This window comes from Panthera onca, chromosome A1 (genome assembly GCF_046562875.1).
Source record: "Panthera onca isolate mPanOnc1 chromosome A1, mPanOnc1 haplotype 2, whole genome shotgun sequence".
NCBI lineage: Eukaryota > Metazoa > Chordata > Mammalia > Carnivora > Felidae > Panthera > Panthera onca.
Genome location: NC_138339.1, coordinates 226060220 through 226076457, shown reverse-complemented (window position 1 = coordinate 226076457; position 16238 = coordinate 226060220). Strand labels below are relative to the sequence as shown.

At 41.9% G+C, this 16238-nt stretch overlaps 1 protein-coding gene across 6 annotated transcripts in view; it reads right to left on the bottom strand.

Annotated features, from left to right (window-relative positions):
- DCLK1 (doublecortin like kinase 1) overlaps positions 1-16238 on the bottom strand; it is a 345761-nt gene that overhangs the window by 39599 nt on the left and 289924 nt on the right. For all 6 annotated transcript variants that reach the window (XM_060637357.3, XM_060637356.3, XM_060637355.3 and 3 more), the window contains 2 exons: positions 12533-12679; positions 658-791 (listed from right to left, as the gene is read on the bottom strand). In XM_060637357.3, the coding sequence (XP_060493340.1) occupies positions 658-791; positions 12533-12679 (281 nt within the window). The remainder of the gene's footprint in view (positions 1-657; positions 792-12532; positions 12680-16238) is intronic.

The window sequence follows — 16238 nt, the reverse complement described above, 5'->3', positions numbered from 1 at the left end:
ATATGCACAATGGGAATCATACCATCCACTGTAAGAGTTAGAAGTAAAGGAGCTTAGGACCTGGCGTGCAGTAGGTCCTTACTAAGTGTCAGGCCACCCGCCTTCTCCCCCACCCCCGCCCCGCCCCCATTCTAGAGATTTTCATTCATCTGATACGGCTGCACACAGAAACCAGAAAATTCCCAGTGGCCCTCTGATGCCTAAGGGTGTTTGTACTGCACAGATAATCAATGGACCGCCAAGAGAGCCAAAATGAGACTGGGACGGGAGAATGAGGACAGCTGAGAGAAATAACCACAGGAGACTGTAATCACCACACACAGCAGTGTCTGTTTCTTTTATCCAAAAGCAAGTTAATTACCATCGCTCTATGTTTCCCTGTTAGTCCGAACATTTTTTACTCTGAGGTTAATAACTGCTGTTCTACCTTTAACAAAGGCCAAATGGAAGCCTTGAACAAGATTGCAGTAATTGGCAACTTGATTGGGGAAACAGAGAAAATGGCTCCCACTTTCAAGTTTAAAAAAAAAAAAGAGTGAAAGAAATCTGATAGCTAATTCTGTCCGGATGGCACAGAGCAGTACATTCTCCTATTCTTGAAGCAGACTAGTTCTTTGACAAGCACAGCACTTCAGTAAACACACGGAAAGCATTTACCCAGTCTCTGCGATGATTTCTGGAGCCACATATGTCGGGGTGCCACAGACTGTGTACAGGGGGCCATCTACAATGGTGGCCAGTCCAAAGTCACCCAGCTTCAGCGATTTGCTGCCATCTTGGTGTTCGTACACCTACAGGAAAAGCAAAGAGTGAAACTGCCTTAAAACGAAGAGCTCAAAAGCTCTTTCTTGAAGAAATGAGGGGCGCTGTGGTTTAACTTTCATGTATTTATAATAAAGTAGAAAAAAAATGAGGCAATTCTGCAAGGATATACATATGAGACTATCTTTTTTTAGATGACAGCAGAACTGGAAGCATGGCAAACAGCCAGCAAATGGAAATTCAATAATAAATTGCGGTAGTTCATACAATGGCGTGCTACATGAGCATTAACATGGCGATGTGGGTTTATATTTATTGAAATACATTATTTTTGGGAAAAAGGGGCAGATTTCAGACTGGTCTGCATAAAATGCGTATTAAAGAAAAGAAGACGTAGAAAGAAAAATGTCAGAAAGAACACAGTGTTCGTGTGTCTGTCTCTGGGTGGTAGGATTAAGGCAGATTTCTTGTTTTTTTGCTCCTCTGTATTTAATGTTTTCCACAATTAAAATTGATTTGTGTAGCACAATGAAATATAGTCTCCAGTGCAGTATCTCCAACTTATGAAAATAATTACCTCTCCATTTTAATATATAAGAGGCCTTAAAAATACAGTTCTTTAGTAACTGAACAAAAAAATCTACACAAATATTAAAATACTTCATTTTCAGTGGCCCACATTTCCAACAAAATCTATTTACATTTTTTTATTAATAATTGAAAGGGATATTAACATTTCATTTCACCTGTGGCAATTTGGAAAGATTTATCAGGTGCAGAGTCAGCATTCTGCCCAGGTTTCCTTATTAAGGCAGTAAAAGTCTCTAGTCTTTCACCCAACAAATCAAGAAAAGGATGCATGTGACTATAGGCAAGTATTTATACTGCTTTAATTCCAGCCCGTGATCAAACCAAATGGGTCTGCTCTAAAAAGTATTCCAAACAACTTCTACTATTTCAAAGAAAAGATCAAAGGGCATTCAGAATTCTAATTCAGTGCCCTCCATTGGAATCAATAAGATAAAGAAAACCACACTAAAAAGCTCCTATTCCCAGCAAAGGCAGTCACCAGGAGATGCCTTAAGGAAATGGTGAAGTTTTCCATGCACATCAGAATAATTCCTCCCCCAGCAAGTTGAAGCCTGAATGTTCTTCTGTTGCCGCCTTGTGATCATCTGTACTTGCTACGGCGGTCTGACCTCTTGCGCAGTAAGACATCTCTCCACACATCAGGAGCTCCACTACCGTTCGCACACCGCGTCTCCCTTTCCTTGGCAAAAGTACATTAACTTCTCATTTCACTGCCGCATAAAGTGCAGATGTTTGGCTGGCTAAGCTGTGGTATCAGCATCGATCATTTGGATCTAACTGTTTTGGCAGAGGCGGGGAGTCTGATCCTCCCTTTTGGAGTGACTGTGTCTTTTCTGGGCAGAAAATATCCTTTTATGTTTTCTCCACACAGAGCATGGAGTCTTCTCCTTAAGGGCTTCACCCCCATCTAGACTGGGCATGTGGGCAGGTGTCCAGAGACTTGTGGGGTCTCCTGCACTTAGGTCGTTAGGGCAAAGACAGTTGCATGTCCCTCACAGATGTAACTTTGCCCAGTTGTCATCTGGGATAGACACTGTCCTCACTCCTTTAACAACGCAGCTCTCTAGCCCATCAGCAGGAGCAAGTTAGGGGCTCTGAGGCATTAGAGCCACAAAACATAATATCATACCCAGCCTAAATGTTTTCCAGCAAAAGAAATCCCTAAATCATAGTTTTAGTGCATAAGCCCTTCTGGCCATCCAAATGTTTTTCATGAGCAGAAACCTGAGATGGAAATATATCTAGAAGATCGTCTAGTTTACTTCCCAGACAAAGCAGGATTGTTTACTTCCTTACTTCCGTTTTCTTAGTAATAACCTTCCTAAAATGCGAAATAATCTCTCGCTTTGAGGTTCTGTTAGTCCGAACATCCACGGGGCGTGTTTTGTGAGGTTGTGCAGATGCAGGTTTCAATTTACGCAACTCCATTTGTACAGGAATTCTGTGGTTTTCCTCTAAACGTACTATCTATACTCACCTAACTTTATTCAAAAGTTGGACGAAAGCAGATGTTGGCAGATCCAGTCATAAGTCATATTTCGGTTCTGACTGTGACTATGTAATTCTCTTACATGTAGCAAAGGTTTTATTTTTGAGTATCTACATTTTGACAGGATTTCCATCTCATACATAGCCATGTGATAGTTATATTTAACGTAGCCAAACAATAAAGTTCAAAGTTTCAACAACTAAGGGAAAACAAGCACTAAAAAAAAATTGTACCTAAAATTTAGGATTATGTGAAAGCAGTAATTCTTCAAAAATAAAACCAACACCTTTTAAATAGAACACAGAATCTATCATTTTAGTGCTCTTTTTATCTTTATCACTTCCACGGTGGCCCCTTCCTCTGCTTTGAAAAAACAGAATTTCATGAACATAAAGTAGTTAACGTGATGCTTATGATAGACAATAAGAACTGAGAGACAAAGGCCTAATCCATGTAACTGAAAACATTTCTAGACACAACTACATTAGAAATGCTTCGGCAAAATGTTTTTGCAGGTGAATAAATGTCCAGGCTTTTCGTTTGGAATTGTGTTTCACTTACTGTCAGGCAGGGCAGGAAGCAAGGTTGCTTTGGGTTTTTCTCTGTCAACACTTTGGGAGAAGGATACAGAAGAATATATTCCAGCGTTTCCTCCCCTCCAATGGGAGAGCACCTTTCCTGAGTCCCCACACAGCCACCTCACAACTGGGGTTCACCCTTAGCGTCTGCTGCACCCTGAGCTGGGCTCACCCTTATTTATGTCTTACGGAGCCAGATACAGAGGGGCATGAGTGAGGCCATTGAAAAATGTAATTAAAACTCTGTTCAAATCGCAGATTGCTAAATACATCTGTTTCAAACACACACACACCCTCACGCACACGCACACCCACCACTCGCAAAACCATCCCCCAGAAAGTATTTTCCCAAACGGCAGCTATAAATTTACTTTGAACTGAGTTTTTAATTAAAAGTTAGGAGTTGGAAAAGCTTCTAACAAGTTCACACTTAAAACGTGGAGTCCTTGGCTTATAGTGCTCCCTGAATCGATTGTGATTTCGCTCCTCTGCACGTCTCCTCATTCTGACCATCTTCCACGAGGGACGTTAACTGGCTGCAAGTACGGGCTTGGGCAGCCTGATCCGGCAAGTGGGGTTCTGGCCTCACTTTGGCCTTCACTGTATTGTAAAGCTTCCATAAAACGCGACCCACAAGTGAGGTGGGAGTACCTTGTCAATCAACGAGTATTCACAACATGAGATATAATTTAATGTTCATCCCAAACCCTTTAAATACTCTAGATGTTCCCCCACATTTTAAACACTGAGGGGCTATTAAAGAGACGGGGATTAGTGCAAATTACCAGTGTGTAGTGCTTTCACTGTTTTAACTAAGCAATAAAACTGTGTAATTGTACAACACTAATTGAATGCAGCTACCCATAATTGTGGGCGGCCATATGTATCCTATTACCATAAAGATTGTCAGTATTTTGTAAGCTACTCTTGTGATCATTGCAGATGGCTACAGTCAGAGAAGTTGTTCTCTAGGGTTTATTATATGGCTATAAAGACATCCCATGATTTGACAGACTAAATGTGTTAAATGGCAACAATTATGAAAAAGGTTCCAATTAAAAGCTGAAGGCACGTCCTACCAAGAACAGATATAGTGAAAGGTCAGGTATTAGGTTTTTGGCACACCAGCATTTCGCACAGGATTTTTCCTTTTTAAAGAAGAGTTTTATTTTTGTTTCTTTTCTTTTATTTAGGGTTTTGCAGTAGCTGTAACTTGCTGAACAGTAGATGTTTGGGCATAGGCCTGATTTCCTTTGGATTAGAAACTGAGACCATTTGGAAAAGTTATTTGAAAAAATAAAAGATTTAATATATAGTCATAAAATGCAGCTGGTGGCCATAAAATAATATGAAAATTCACAGATAACCTGAACCCAGGCAAATGGTTTCTGAGATTCCCATAATAGAGAACTAAGAGCTGACTAACATAACAGATGTGTTGGGACAAACATAATTCTCAATGTTGCTGTGAATTCAAGGATAACCCTGTTGAAATCCTGGCTAATGAATCATTAGTATCCACGGAAATATTTTCACAGAGGGGCTCAATAGGTACTAAAAAATTATTTCACCAAATAGAATTGGACAAAGGTGGCATGAAATTGACAAAGCCATGAAAAAAAAAGTCAATTTACTTTTTAACCAATATGGTATCCCTTTAAAAAGACGTTGCTTTTCCTCTGGCCATGGTATATGGCCTTTACGATCCTAAGGAAAATAAATTTAAATCTTTAATCTTTGAGAAGTGAAGTAAAACAACATTAATGCAAGAGATTATTTTTTAAAATGCACTTTATGGTCCACATACTTTAAAATTAAACCTCCTGGAAAAAAATTAATTCTTAACAAAACTATCTTATACCCACATGTAAAATCTTTATGAAATCAAAGGTTAAATGAAATAATAACAGTGAATGTCACATAGAAGTCAGAAGAGGGGTAACAATAGCAGAGCGAAAAATAAAATAGCTTTTAAGGTATTATCTAGAGATTTTTGGGAAGACAGAAGGATGAATGGAGACTCCCGGAAACCTGATTCTCATCCTCACGTTAAAATCATCATGAAACTATCTCAAAAGGAGTCCTATGCAGCTGCACTGAGACACACAAAACATGCACATTCGGGATTCTCTTGGCCATTGTACATACTAGGCTTTTGCTAAAACTGGGAACTCAGTGTCACTGCCATTTTAAAAACTGGTATTACATTTTTGACACACGAGTAATATCCAACATGTCACTGTAGGAAAATTAGAAAAGACAGATAATTATAGAGGGAAAGGAATTAAACTCACCCATGATCTTGACACCTAGAAATAACCATTGATAGCATTTTGGGGTATGAACTTCCAGCCCCTTCTTTACCTCTCTTTCCTGCCCTTCTCTTTCCACTGGACAATATATCCTGAGTGAATAAGCCTGTATCTACATCACGATTTCCAGTGGCTACTGGATATTCCATTGTATGGAGGCACCATGATAATAACCCCAACATCTACTACCACCGCTACTTAGTAAGCACACAGGATACACGAGGCATTGTGTTGAGGAGTTCATGTTCATTACCCTATTGGATCTTCACAACAACCTATTAAGTATCTTACTGATATTCTGCAGATGAGAAAATTGAGTCTCAGAGACGTTAAGTAACTTTCCAATGTTGCACAGCTAGTAAGTGGCAGAGCCAGAACTTCAGCTCAGGTATGTCCAAGTCTAAGGTTTTAACCATATGTCCTCCTCCCTCCTCATCATGCTATTATTTAATTAATCGCTGCCCTGAGGTAACTTGTTTCCATATATATGTATCTCTATTTTTTCATACTAAAGCCCACTGGGATGAATATCTGTATGTATGTATACATACCTGATTTTTTTTCTTTAGGTTACCTTTCCAGACTTAGAATTACTTGGTCATAGAATACACATACTATTGAAGGTTTCAGTTATTTATTACCAAATTACCTTTCAAAAAGCTTCTATGAAGTTACTCTGCACCAACATGTATGAGATGATTGGTAGTCTAATAACTTTGGCAACGCTATATACTATTATTATTAATCTTTGCTACTCCAATAAGACCATGTCATTTTAAGTGAGATGAGTGATGTTATCTCAGTCCTTAATCACAAAAGGGATGAGTAGTGCACCAGACAGACCTGGGCCAACCACGGCAGCACACTACAGTTTTAGTTCCTGTCTTCTTCTTCCTTGTGCCATCATAGGTCCTTGGAAAAGGGTCCTCAGCAAATGTGTTAGTAAGATAACTGGTATATGATTGTACTAAATAATGTTTGGGGACAATGTTGTTTTTCTTCTATTTTTCCCTTAATTTTTATCCAAATTCAGAGAGCAGATTTTTTTTTTCTAAACACCTATAAAAAATAATCATTCAGTGTCTGCGTGGACATTTTATTTTTATGTACGTATGTATGTATGTATTTTTGAGGGGGCGGGAGCAAGGCAGGGGCAGAGAGAGAAGGGCAGAGAATCTGAAGCGGGCTGTGCGATGACAGTGGAGAGCCCGATGTAGGGCTTGAACTCAAGAAACTGTGAGATCATGACCTGAGCCAAAGGCAGAGGCATAGCTGACTGAACCACCCAGGTGCCCCTCTGATTGGACATTTTCAATGACCACAAGCTACGTATAGTAAAGGCTGTTTAATTTGCAAACTGGTGCAATTGTTAGAATTTTTTTTTTTCTTATATCAACCTCAAATCTCTCAGCAATTAATGTCTTCTCTTTAGAGTTCAGTGCTCTCAAGTACAGCACAGAAAAGTTTTTCCATCTTCTGTGTCATTTATTTGACCAGAGCCACCACACTCTACTTTCTCCGTCCCTGCTGTGGGCTAAACTCCAGGCCCCTGTCATGCTGTGCTCAGATTCCTCACCAGAGTGGTAATCGGTGTAAGCGAGACAGAGGACTCTTGATGTAGCACTCTTTCGGTGAAAGGAGTCTAGGGGCACTTTTTTAAGGAATCGTATCACACTGAGGCTCACACTGAAGTTACGGTCAATTAACTGCCTTTCACGTGGCCTGGCCAAGTTTTTCCATTGCTGCTTTTCTGTAATGATCATTAAAACAACTCTACCAAGATCACTCAGTCCATTGGGATTTATGTTCCTTTCTTGTCAAATTTCATCTTACTGATTTTGGACCCTCATAGAGCCAAAGATACTTTTGAATCTCAATTCTGTCATTTGCCGTAATACATCTTCATTTCACATCACTAATAGTGCTGACTGGGTGACAGCTAGTGACAGAGTCCTGAGAGGCCCCTGTCTCCTTTCTTCTGGGTCCCGTGACCATTAATCAACACTTCTGGTTTGAGATCATATGACAGTGGACTGACTACAGAATCTACTCGACTGTACTTTTGTCTATGACTTCTACATGCACTCTATCTGCGGCTTGTGTACCTTGTGTACCTTGTTGCCTTGTGTACCATGGACCTCTTTGGGGATTAAGAGTTCTGGGATTAAGGCAGAAGGAAATCCATTCATCTCCTGGGCTTGGGGCTGGCTGAACCGGAAATGAATCCAAGCTGAAACACCCCATCTCTTGGTCATACCTGGTCATCCCTTGGAGGGAACAGGGTATCTTCCTGCTATGTATAATCTATAGAGTGACAATGAGAGTCATGTGCTAGGCATGCCATTTTGATGGGCAGCTAGAAACAGGTACAGACACCTGGACAGAAAGTTTCTAAAGGAAAATTTCTGACCAAGAGAAGCAGATTCTCTGAGAAAGTGCTTTCTTCCAGAGAGTACTGGGGAGTTTAGAAGGAAAAAGTTTCTTGAATATAAACTTCTGTATTTCAAGAAAATTACAGTTTATTTCTGGAATAAATAAATAGTGATGCGAGTTATATTTCTGCCAGTAAACACTTTAATTTTCCTAAGGAGGTGGCATCTGCATACACATTTTTAACGTTTTTTTTTTTTTTTTTTTTTTTTTATTTATTTTTGGGACAGAGAGAGACAGAGCATGAACGGGGGAGGGGCAGAGAGAGAGGGAGACACAGAATCGGAAACAGGCTCCAGGCTCCGAGCCATCAGCCCAGAGCCCGACGCGGGGCTCGAACTCACAGACCGCGAGATCGTGAGATCGTGACCTGGCTGAAGTCGGTCGCTTAACCGACTGCGCCACCCAGGCGCCCCTGCATACACATTTTTAAAAGATCCTCCCGGCTCCTTGGAAGGAAGTCAGGCTGCTACTGAGGACTTTTCCTGCCAAGGGTACAAGCCTGCCATCTAGTGGTGACTCCTGCAAACTGGATGCGGTTGATCTCTGTAAGAGCGTTTTCACAGTTTTGTGTGTTTTTTAAAAAGCAACAAGTTCCTTTTAGTTATATATTATCATCACACACACACACACACACACACACTGGTTCTGCGCATAAGTGCAGTTGGGGAAACACTGCACTTTGTCTCCTCATTCAGTGACATTTAGACTGAAGCCCATGTGAATCTTCCATGTAATGAATGAGGAATGGCCTGGACCTGTCATGTTGGATCTGTCCTCTAGTCTGGGAAGAAGTGTCACTCATTGACTCATTCTTTCATCTCATCCACCCTCTCACTCCACCGGTCACTCGTCAATATGATCATTAAGCTCCAGGCCTGACAAAGAAAAAGAACCATGGAAAATCACTGGCATGATTAACTTGTGACATCAAAAACCAAAGCAAAATGAAACAAAAACCTAGTAACGATACAATCATAAAATTATAGGGTTATTTATATTGGGTCGATTCCCAGTTCTCACCCCAAATGTGGCTGGAAACGTCACTGTACATCAAATCATGTTTTCTCATTAAAAGGCTTTGATAAATACTTAGACTTGAATAGATCAATATAGGTTCTTAAGGCTAAGCTACAACATTTTTATAGAGTTCTGTAAGAATTAAAAATAAAAAATTTTGGGGTGCCTGGGTGGCTCAGTTGGTTAAGCGGCCGACTTCGGCTCGGGTCATGATCTCGCGGTCCGTGAGTTCGAGCCCCGCGTCGGGCTCTGTGCTGACCGCTCAGAGCCTGGAGCCTGTTTCAGATTCTGTGTCTCCCTCTCTCTGACCCTCCCCTGTTCATGCTCTGTCTCTCTCTGTCTCAAAAAAATAAATAAACGTTAAAAAAATTAAAAAAAAATTTTTGAAAGTTCTATATGTATAATACCACTATAGCTGAGTTAGGAATTTAAGAATACTACTTTGCTACTTATAACAATCATTAAACACTTAACTAGCAAAAATCTTGTTAGCAGTCCAACAATTTAGGCTTTTTTGAGGTCCCTTTAATAAAACAGTAATGCAAAGTGTGTTGTGAGGCCTTTTTATCTATTTGGTAAGTTTATTTATTTGGGAGTAAAAAGATGGATTCAAAGTCTTTACATTAAATTTGTCATAGCATTTTTCAAAAATGGCCTATAGCTCTACATTTTGGCAGGAGATGCCAAATCCATGCATGGGTAAATAGTAAAATTTTAAAAGCAATGTCAAAAAAGATGGAAGATGATTTTTACAACATACAATTTATCGTGAAACAGTTTTATTTTTAGGGGTAATTTAATTTTTACTACAAATAAATGGGGAATAAAAATGAAGGAAGCTAATAGTGCCGTATTATCTCTTTATCTTCATAAAATCCCCTTAAAGGAGGCTCAAAGGAGTTAAGAAACTTGTTCAAGGTCATAGGACTAGCCAGTCGAATTCCGAGTAAAGCACTTGGTTTTGAACTTTGGTCCATCTGACTATAAATCCTCAGTATGTGAATGTGCCTCCCATGATGATTCTCTCTTATTTCCACAAAAAGGTCAACAGAATGTGACATTAACAGAAGTCCCAAGTTCAGTTAGTGACGTCATCCTAATTTTGTTAAGCTTATTTTATTCTTCTACCTATTTTATACTATAAATAGATTTATCCCTGCAAAACTCACCAAACTTTACTACTTTCTGAGAGTAAGAAATTCCTCTACTAGAGAAGCAGAATTACTTCTGCTTCTATATTAAACCTAGACTGCAAATGACTCCAATGGCATGTGTGTATTTCATATTCTTACATTGGAAAAGAAAGGAAAAAAGGAGTGAACTTTTTTTCTTTTTGAGTAATTTAGAAAGTAGAACACTGGAAGGAGCACAGTACTTTCGCAGTGTCCTGCAAATTGTAAGTTTAGAGAAAGAACGCTGCTAAGTAATCATTTATGGCATTTACAGAAATAGATAATGCTCTGGTGAGAAGCAAGTGAACGATGCCACACAAAAGCAAACTGCTGAGGGGGGAAGGGAAACGAAACTTTAATTTTCAATCATGGAATTTTCAGGGTTTAGAGAAGTTTTGAAACAAAGGCTCAGTTGTGAGTCTGTTCCCACGAGACCATCCTACATAATTCAGGACACAGGAATAATGAATGCAGACAAGAGAAAATTGCTGCAGTTTACGGAGGCAACTATGCAGAAGAGAATGTTCAGGCTACTGCGGAGATGTGGAATTTGAGGTGCAATTAAGTCAGAACTCCGTCGATTGACCTCAGCTGCCTTCCTTAGCCAGTAGCTACAAGCTTACAAACATAATTGCAATTAACTAACTGCTTGCATATTTATTTCTTGAATGCCGATTTAGCCTACGTGAATGTCACCTCGATGAAGGCCTGTCTCTCTGTCCGCTGGCACAGAGCAAGCACACAATAAATATCCCTAATTCGCAGCTTCACGGGGTCTAGTGGTTAAAAGCTTAGGCTTTGGAGTAGGACAGAGCTAGGTGGAGATCTTGGTTCCTCCACATGTGAGTTATAAATGGCTCTAGGCAGGTCTTTGAACTTCTAGGGACTTAGTTTCCTTACCAGTGAAATGGGACAGTAACAGAACTTACCCCACATGGCTGTTGAGAGGATTGAATGAGAGAATGAGTGAAAAGCGCAGGGCAAGCACACGGGTGGGTCTCCATTACAGCAGATGTCCCCAGCCTTTTTTGTGCGGTGGGAGTTGGGTGGCTCATCTGCTGCTAGACTTGAATGCTCATTCGGGTCATGGGGCGGAGAGTGGGGGGGGGGGGCGGTGGGGAGGGAGCGGAGCTTGTTTCAATGAAGATCTGTACCCTGTCACCAGTCACCAGATTCTGATTTGCTAGGGCTACAGGGAGGCTCAGAAATTTGCATTTTTAACAGGCATCTGGGAGTAGTTCAGATGCAGGGAGTCTTTGGACCACCCTCGGAGAAACACTGCTTTATAAAGAGAATCCGCAATTCCCAGATTTCTGAAGAGATGAACAAACTACCAGTAATATATAATACATGACTCTTGGGCCCAGATAATGAAAGTAAAAGAACTAATATCTTGGGGGGGGGGGGTGGGGAGTAGACAATGAATAGATTTCATTAAAACTCCAGCCTGGAGAGCCAGTAAAATTTATGTTATTCCCATATTCACCAGTGACAGCTCCTTGATGCCCAGTCTCTGTCTCCTCAATTTTTTCTAAAACTGTCCCCTGAACAACTGGACTAGGAAAGGAACCTCACTTGCTTGCATAAAGAATTCTCGGCGTTTCCCCCAGAGATGCTGAGTTCATGTAAAAGCAAACCAAATGGTCATAAAGGAGGGTCAGGATGTCTGTGATTTTAAAAATCAGTCGCTGTTATGATTATTTTTATGCCGAAGGGCTGGTGACTTTAAAACTCACGATTTACTGTCTTAGCTTTTAGATCATATTATCGAAATATAAATTTGGGAGACCAAGGGCTTCCTTTTTTCTTTCCCCAAGTAAAAACTTTTCACATCAAAATGCCGTGGATAAATAATAGACATGTAAATGCTCACGATTATCTTGGCTTAGCCCAGGGTATTAACCACAGCCCTGGAGTTTCCGAGTTCTATTCCCCCAACCCTGTCTCAGGTTTTTATTTGCTATTGATTAGTCAAGTACTCCTAATAGTACATTAACCCTTATAGATAAACTTAAAAGGCTAGTTTCTAGCTAGTTACTGAAGTCCAGCTGGAAACTAGCCCTTAAGGTAGTTTCTTCCTTCTAAAAAAGGAAGAAATTAGGAAAGGAAAGAAGAAAGATTGATATTCACTCATGAGTGCTTGGAACTCAAGACCCCTGAGGTTAGAATCCCTCTTACCAGGAGGTTCTCTGGCTTGATGTCCCGGTGGACAATGTTCAGGCTGTGCAGGTATTTGATGGCGCTGGCCAGGTTGTACAGCATCCCACTGGCGTCTCGCTCAGTGTATTTGTTAGTGGAAGTAATGGCATCAAAGAGGTCTCCTCCCTGAGAAGAGAACGGCAGGTGGAGCAGCACATTAACAGATGGTCCGATCGGGCCGCCTGGAGAGGAAACTGACACGCTAGCAGGGACATGAATGATACTTGCAGAGTCTTTGGGCTCCCAGGGCTTTCCCTGCCACTTTCCTCTCAAAGGCTCGTGGACTCCATGGAGATTTCTCTCCCCACTGGGAAAGCCAGTGGCATCTCTTCCAGGGCTCAAAGAAGCAGGGCAAGGACTCCCTGCCATCCAACACGCAGTCGTTACCACAGCCCCGGCCCCGGTGGAGAGGGGGAGCCAGGTCTCCAGGGCAGCAGCCTTGTGACACACACCTGGGTGCCCCGGTGGCACGTGCTACGTGCCTTGTACCAACTGCCAACAGAAGTTCAAAGTCATAATCCTAAACCTCCTCAAATAAGAAACAGGTAATAGTGCAGATCACACCCTTAACAAAATGTTCTGCTGGCTTGTGAAATTCACACACACACACACACACACACACACATTCAATTCCCTTCAATCTCTAGATTTAGCTCTCTTGGAGTGGGTGTAGTGTTTTCTTTTTCAATAACGTGCTTCTTTGTAAGGAGCAGAGGAAAGGACCAGAAACTGTCATTTGAAAGATGAGAGAGAAAGAGAGGAGGAGGGAGGGGGATGGAAAAATTTCAAGGAAAGTTTTCTTTTTTTTTTTTTTTTTTATAAAATTTTTTTTTTTTTCAACGTTTTTTATTTATTTTTGGGACAGAGAGAGACAGAGCATGAACGGGGGAGGGGCAGAGAGAGAGGGAGACACAGAATCGGAAACAGGCCCCAGGCTCCGAGCCATCAGCCCAGAGCCTGACGCGGGGCTCGAACTCACGGACCGCGAGATCGTGACCTGGCTGAAGTCGGACGCTTAACCGACTGCGCCACCCAGGCGCCCCTCAAGGAAAGTTTTCTAGGACCATTATTCATCGGAACTTTTGTTTCCCTTGTTCCTTGCTAACTTATTGTTATTTGGAGACACAGAATGATTGTAGGCTCCAATTTTAGTTCTATTTATTTGAAGCCCTTTCAGAAATTTGGGTCTGATTTACTAACAACGTTCGCATCATTCTTGCACACAGTGCACCAAACAGCCGAGCACAGGAGCCAACTGTGTTCATCTGTTGCCTCAGGTGGTAAGGGATTGCATTTTTGTTTTTAAATAGCAAAAATAAAACACAGCCCGTGCAGGCTGACAATTTTCGAATGTCACCCTCTGGCGTGGCCTCTGCTCCCCTGTACAGCCTTAACTCAGGGGGCTTCTCCCACGGTCCATTCAGTTCCCAAACTAAACACATACATTTGTGTCAACATGAACACTTTCTCTCAGCCTTCTGTTTCTCTCAAAGGCGAGGCTGCCAGATGTGGGTTTACAGGTTGTCTCCATGCCTCTCCAGGAGGTGGGATTTTCACTGCGGTCTGCATGAACAGCACCCCCATGCAGCCGGATGTGTGCGTGGCTGAGTACAGCAACCCCACAATGACTCCACGGGTGTCCTAGTTATCCAGGTAGGCTCTGGGCATCCTGTATCCCCCCTTCTTCTGCATCCTCAACAAAGCAGTCAGCCAGTCCTTCCCATAAGGCGTGCCACATGCACAGCCTCCCGGGCCACCCACTGCATCTTCCGGGTGAAGGTTTTTGTTGCACTATCCCTGGGGGCTGTCATGTGGCCTCACAACGTGCCCTCTCGCCAGGACGTTCATACAAAACATCCGGCAAAATGACTGTTGCCTTCCCACGTGGAATGGTGGCATTTTCTTCTCCCTTCAGGAAGTCAGCATTCCTTTCCCCCATGGCTCTCCATGCTCAGTTGCCCTGCTTCATGCCAACCTGTTTCATCTCATCTCCTGCCACTAGCTGGACCAATCAGTCACCTTTATGCTCCAGCCAGGATATTCTTCCCAGATCATTAAAACATGCCCCGATCACCCTGCATTCCAGACCTGTCCTTAGAGCCCCCTTCCTAGAGTGTCTTTTTTTTTTTTTTTTTTTTTAGAGGAAGAGAGAGAATGCATGCCAGAGGGGCAGAGAGAGGCAGAGAGAAAGAATTTTAGGCAGCCTCCACGCCCAGCTCAAAGCCCGACTTGGGCTCCATCCCACAACCCTGGGATCATGACCTGAGCTGAAATCAAGAGTCAGACGTTTAAGAGACTGAGCCACCTAGGCGCCCCCCTGGAATGTCGCTTCTAGTCCCTTTGTCTTTCTAACTCCTGCTGATCAATGAGGGCCTGGCTGCAGGGTCACCTCCCCCCACAAGGCCTGTCTTCCTCGGAACACATACACAGTTCCCATGTGCACACATCTGTAGGCAGAAGTCTAAAGGCCTACTCTTATTAATTATGGAATTTCACTCATAATAACTGTTACTTTACTGTTTTCCAGAATATAAGCCTTGTCTATCCTATAGCTGCAGGCACTCTGGCATACCACTGGACATTTAGGGTTTGAGAGGCATAGCCCTAGCTAGATGTCTCAGGGGGCAAATGTTGTGGGAGCCTTTCAAGTCAAGCCTGGGGTTGGCCTTCACTTCCTGGGATACTTCCAGACCTGGTCTCACAGCAATTTGGGGTCAGCCTAAATTTAAGGGTATGATTTGGTGGTACAATTGAGAAGTCCCGATGCTGGACTATGCAGACACTCTCAGGCCTTGTTAGGCTAGCTTGGTCCCCCAGAGGAAATTCGCAAAAGGCTGTTAAGTGAAGTGAGGACCTCCCAGTGGTACTTAGCTATTGTCGCCTGACTAAGCAAATGAATGACAATCACACTAGGCTTTCCCACAAAATGTGTTCCGAACTCTTAAGCCTTTGCCTCTTTCATTTCTCAGCTTGAAGTTTAAGTTGGTCTTAACTCTGCAAAAATCAGCCAGTAAATGGGGGATAATCAATGTTTAACAGCACACACAAGGGCAAGAGGAATGATTTAAATTTATTGCTCTAAAAACTAAAGTCATGGGGCGCCTGGGTGGCTTAGTTGGTTGAGCGTCCGACTTTGGCTCAGGTCATGATCTCGTGGTTTGTGAGTTCGAGCCCCGCGTGGGGCTCTATGCTGACAGCTCAGAGCCTGGAGCCTGCTTCGGATTCTGCGTCTCCCTCTCTCTCTGCCCCTCCCCCGCTTGTGCACTGTCTCTCTCTGTTTCTCAAAAATGAATAAATGTAAAAAATTTTTTTTTCTTTTTAATTAAAGTCACTGTAAAAATATTACCCTTGGTGCTAGATAAAGTATATTTTATAATATTGGTAATTACCAAACTTTATACGGCAATAAAGCACCAATATGAAAATCTTCTGAATAACTGAAATCAGCCTTTCTTTGTTGAAAGAACAGTTTACCATTTTTTATCTCCCTCAGCTTCAAATGTGACAATAACCTATATCACTATAAACAAATAAATCCCACCTCTCTGAAGGAACAAATCCTAACATGAGGAAGGAAAAAGGAGGCTTCACCTGTAGAGATAAATAGCCACTAAGAAAAAAAAAAGCCAACGGCTCTAAAGTAAAGCAACTCTGAATAATAGAAGTTTAAAGGCTCTTCGAATGA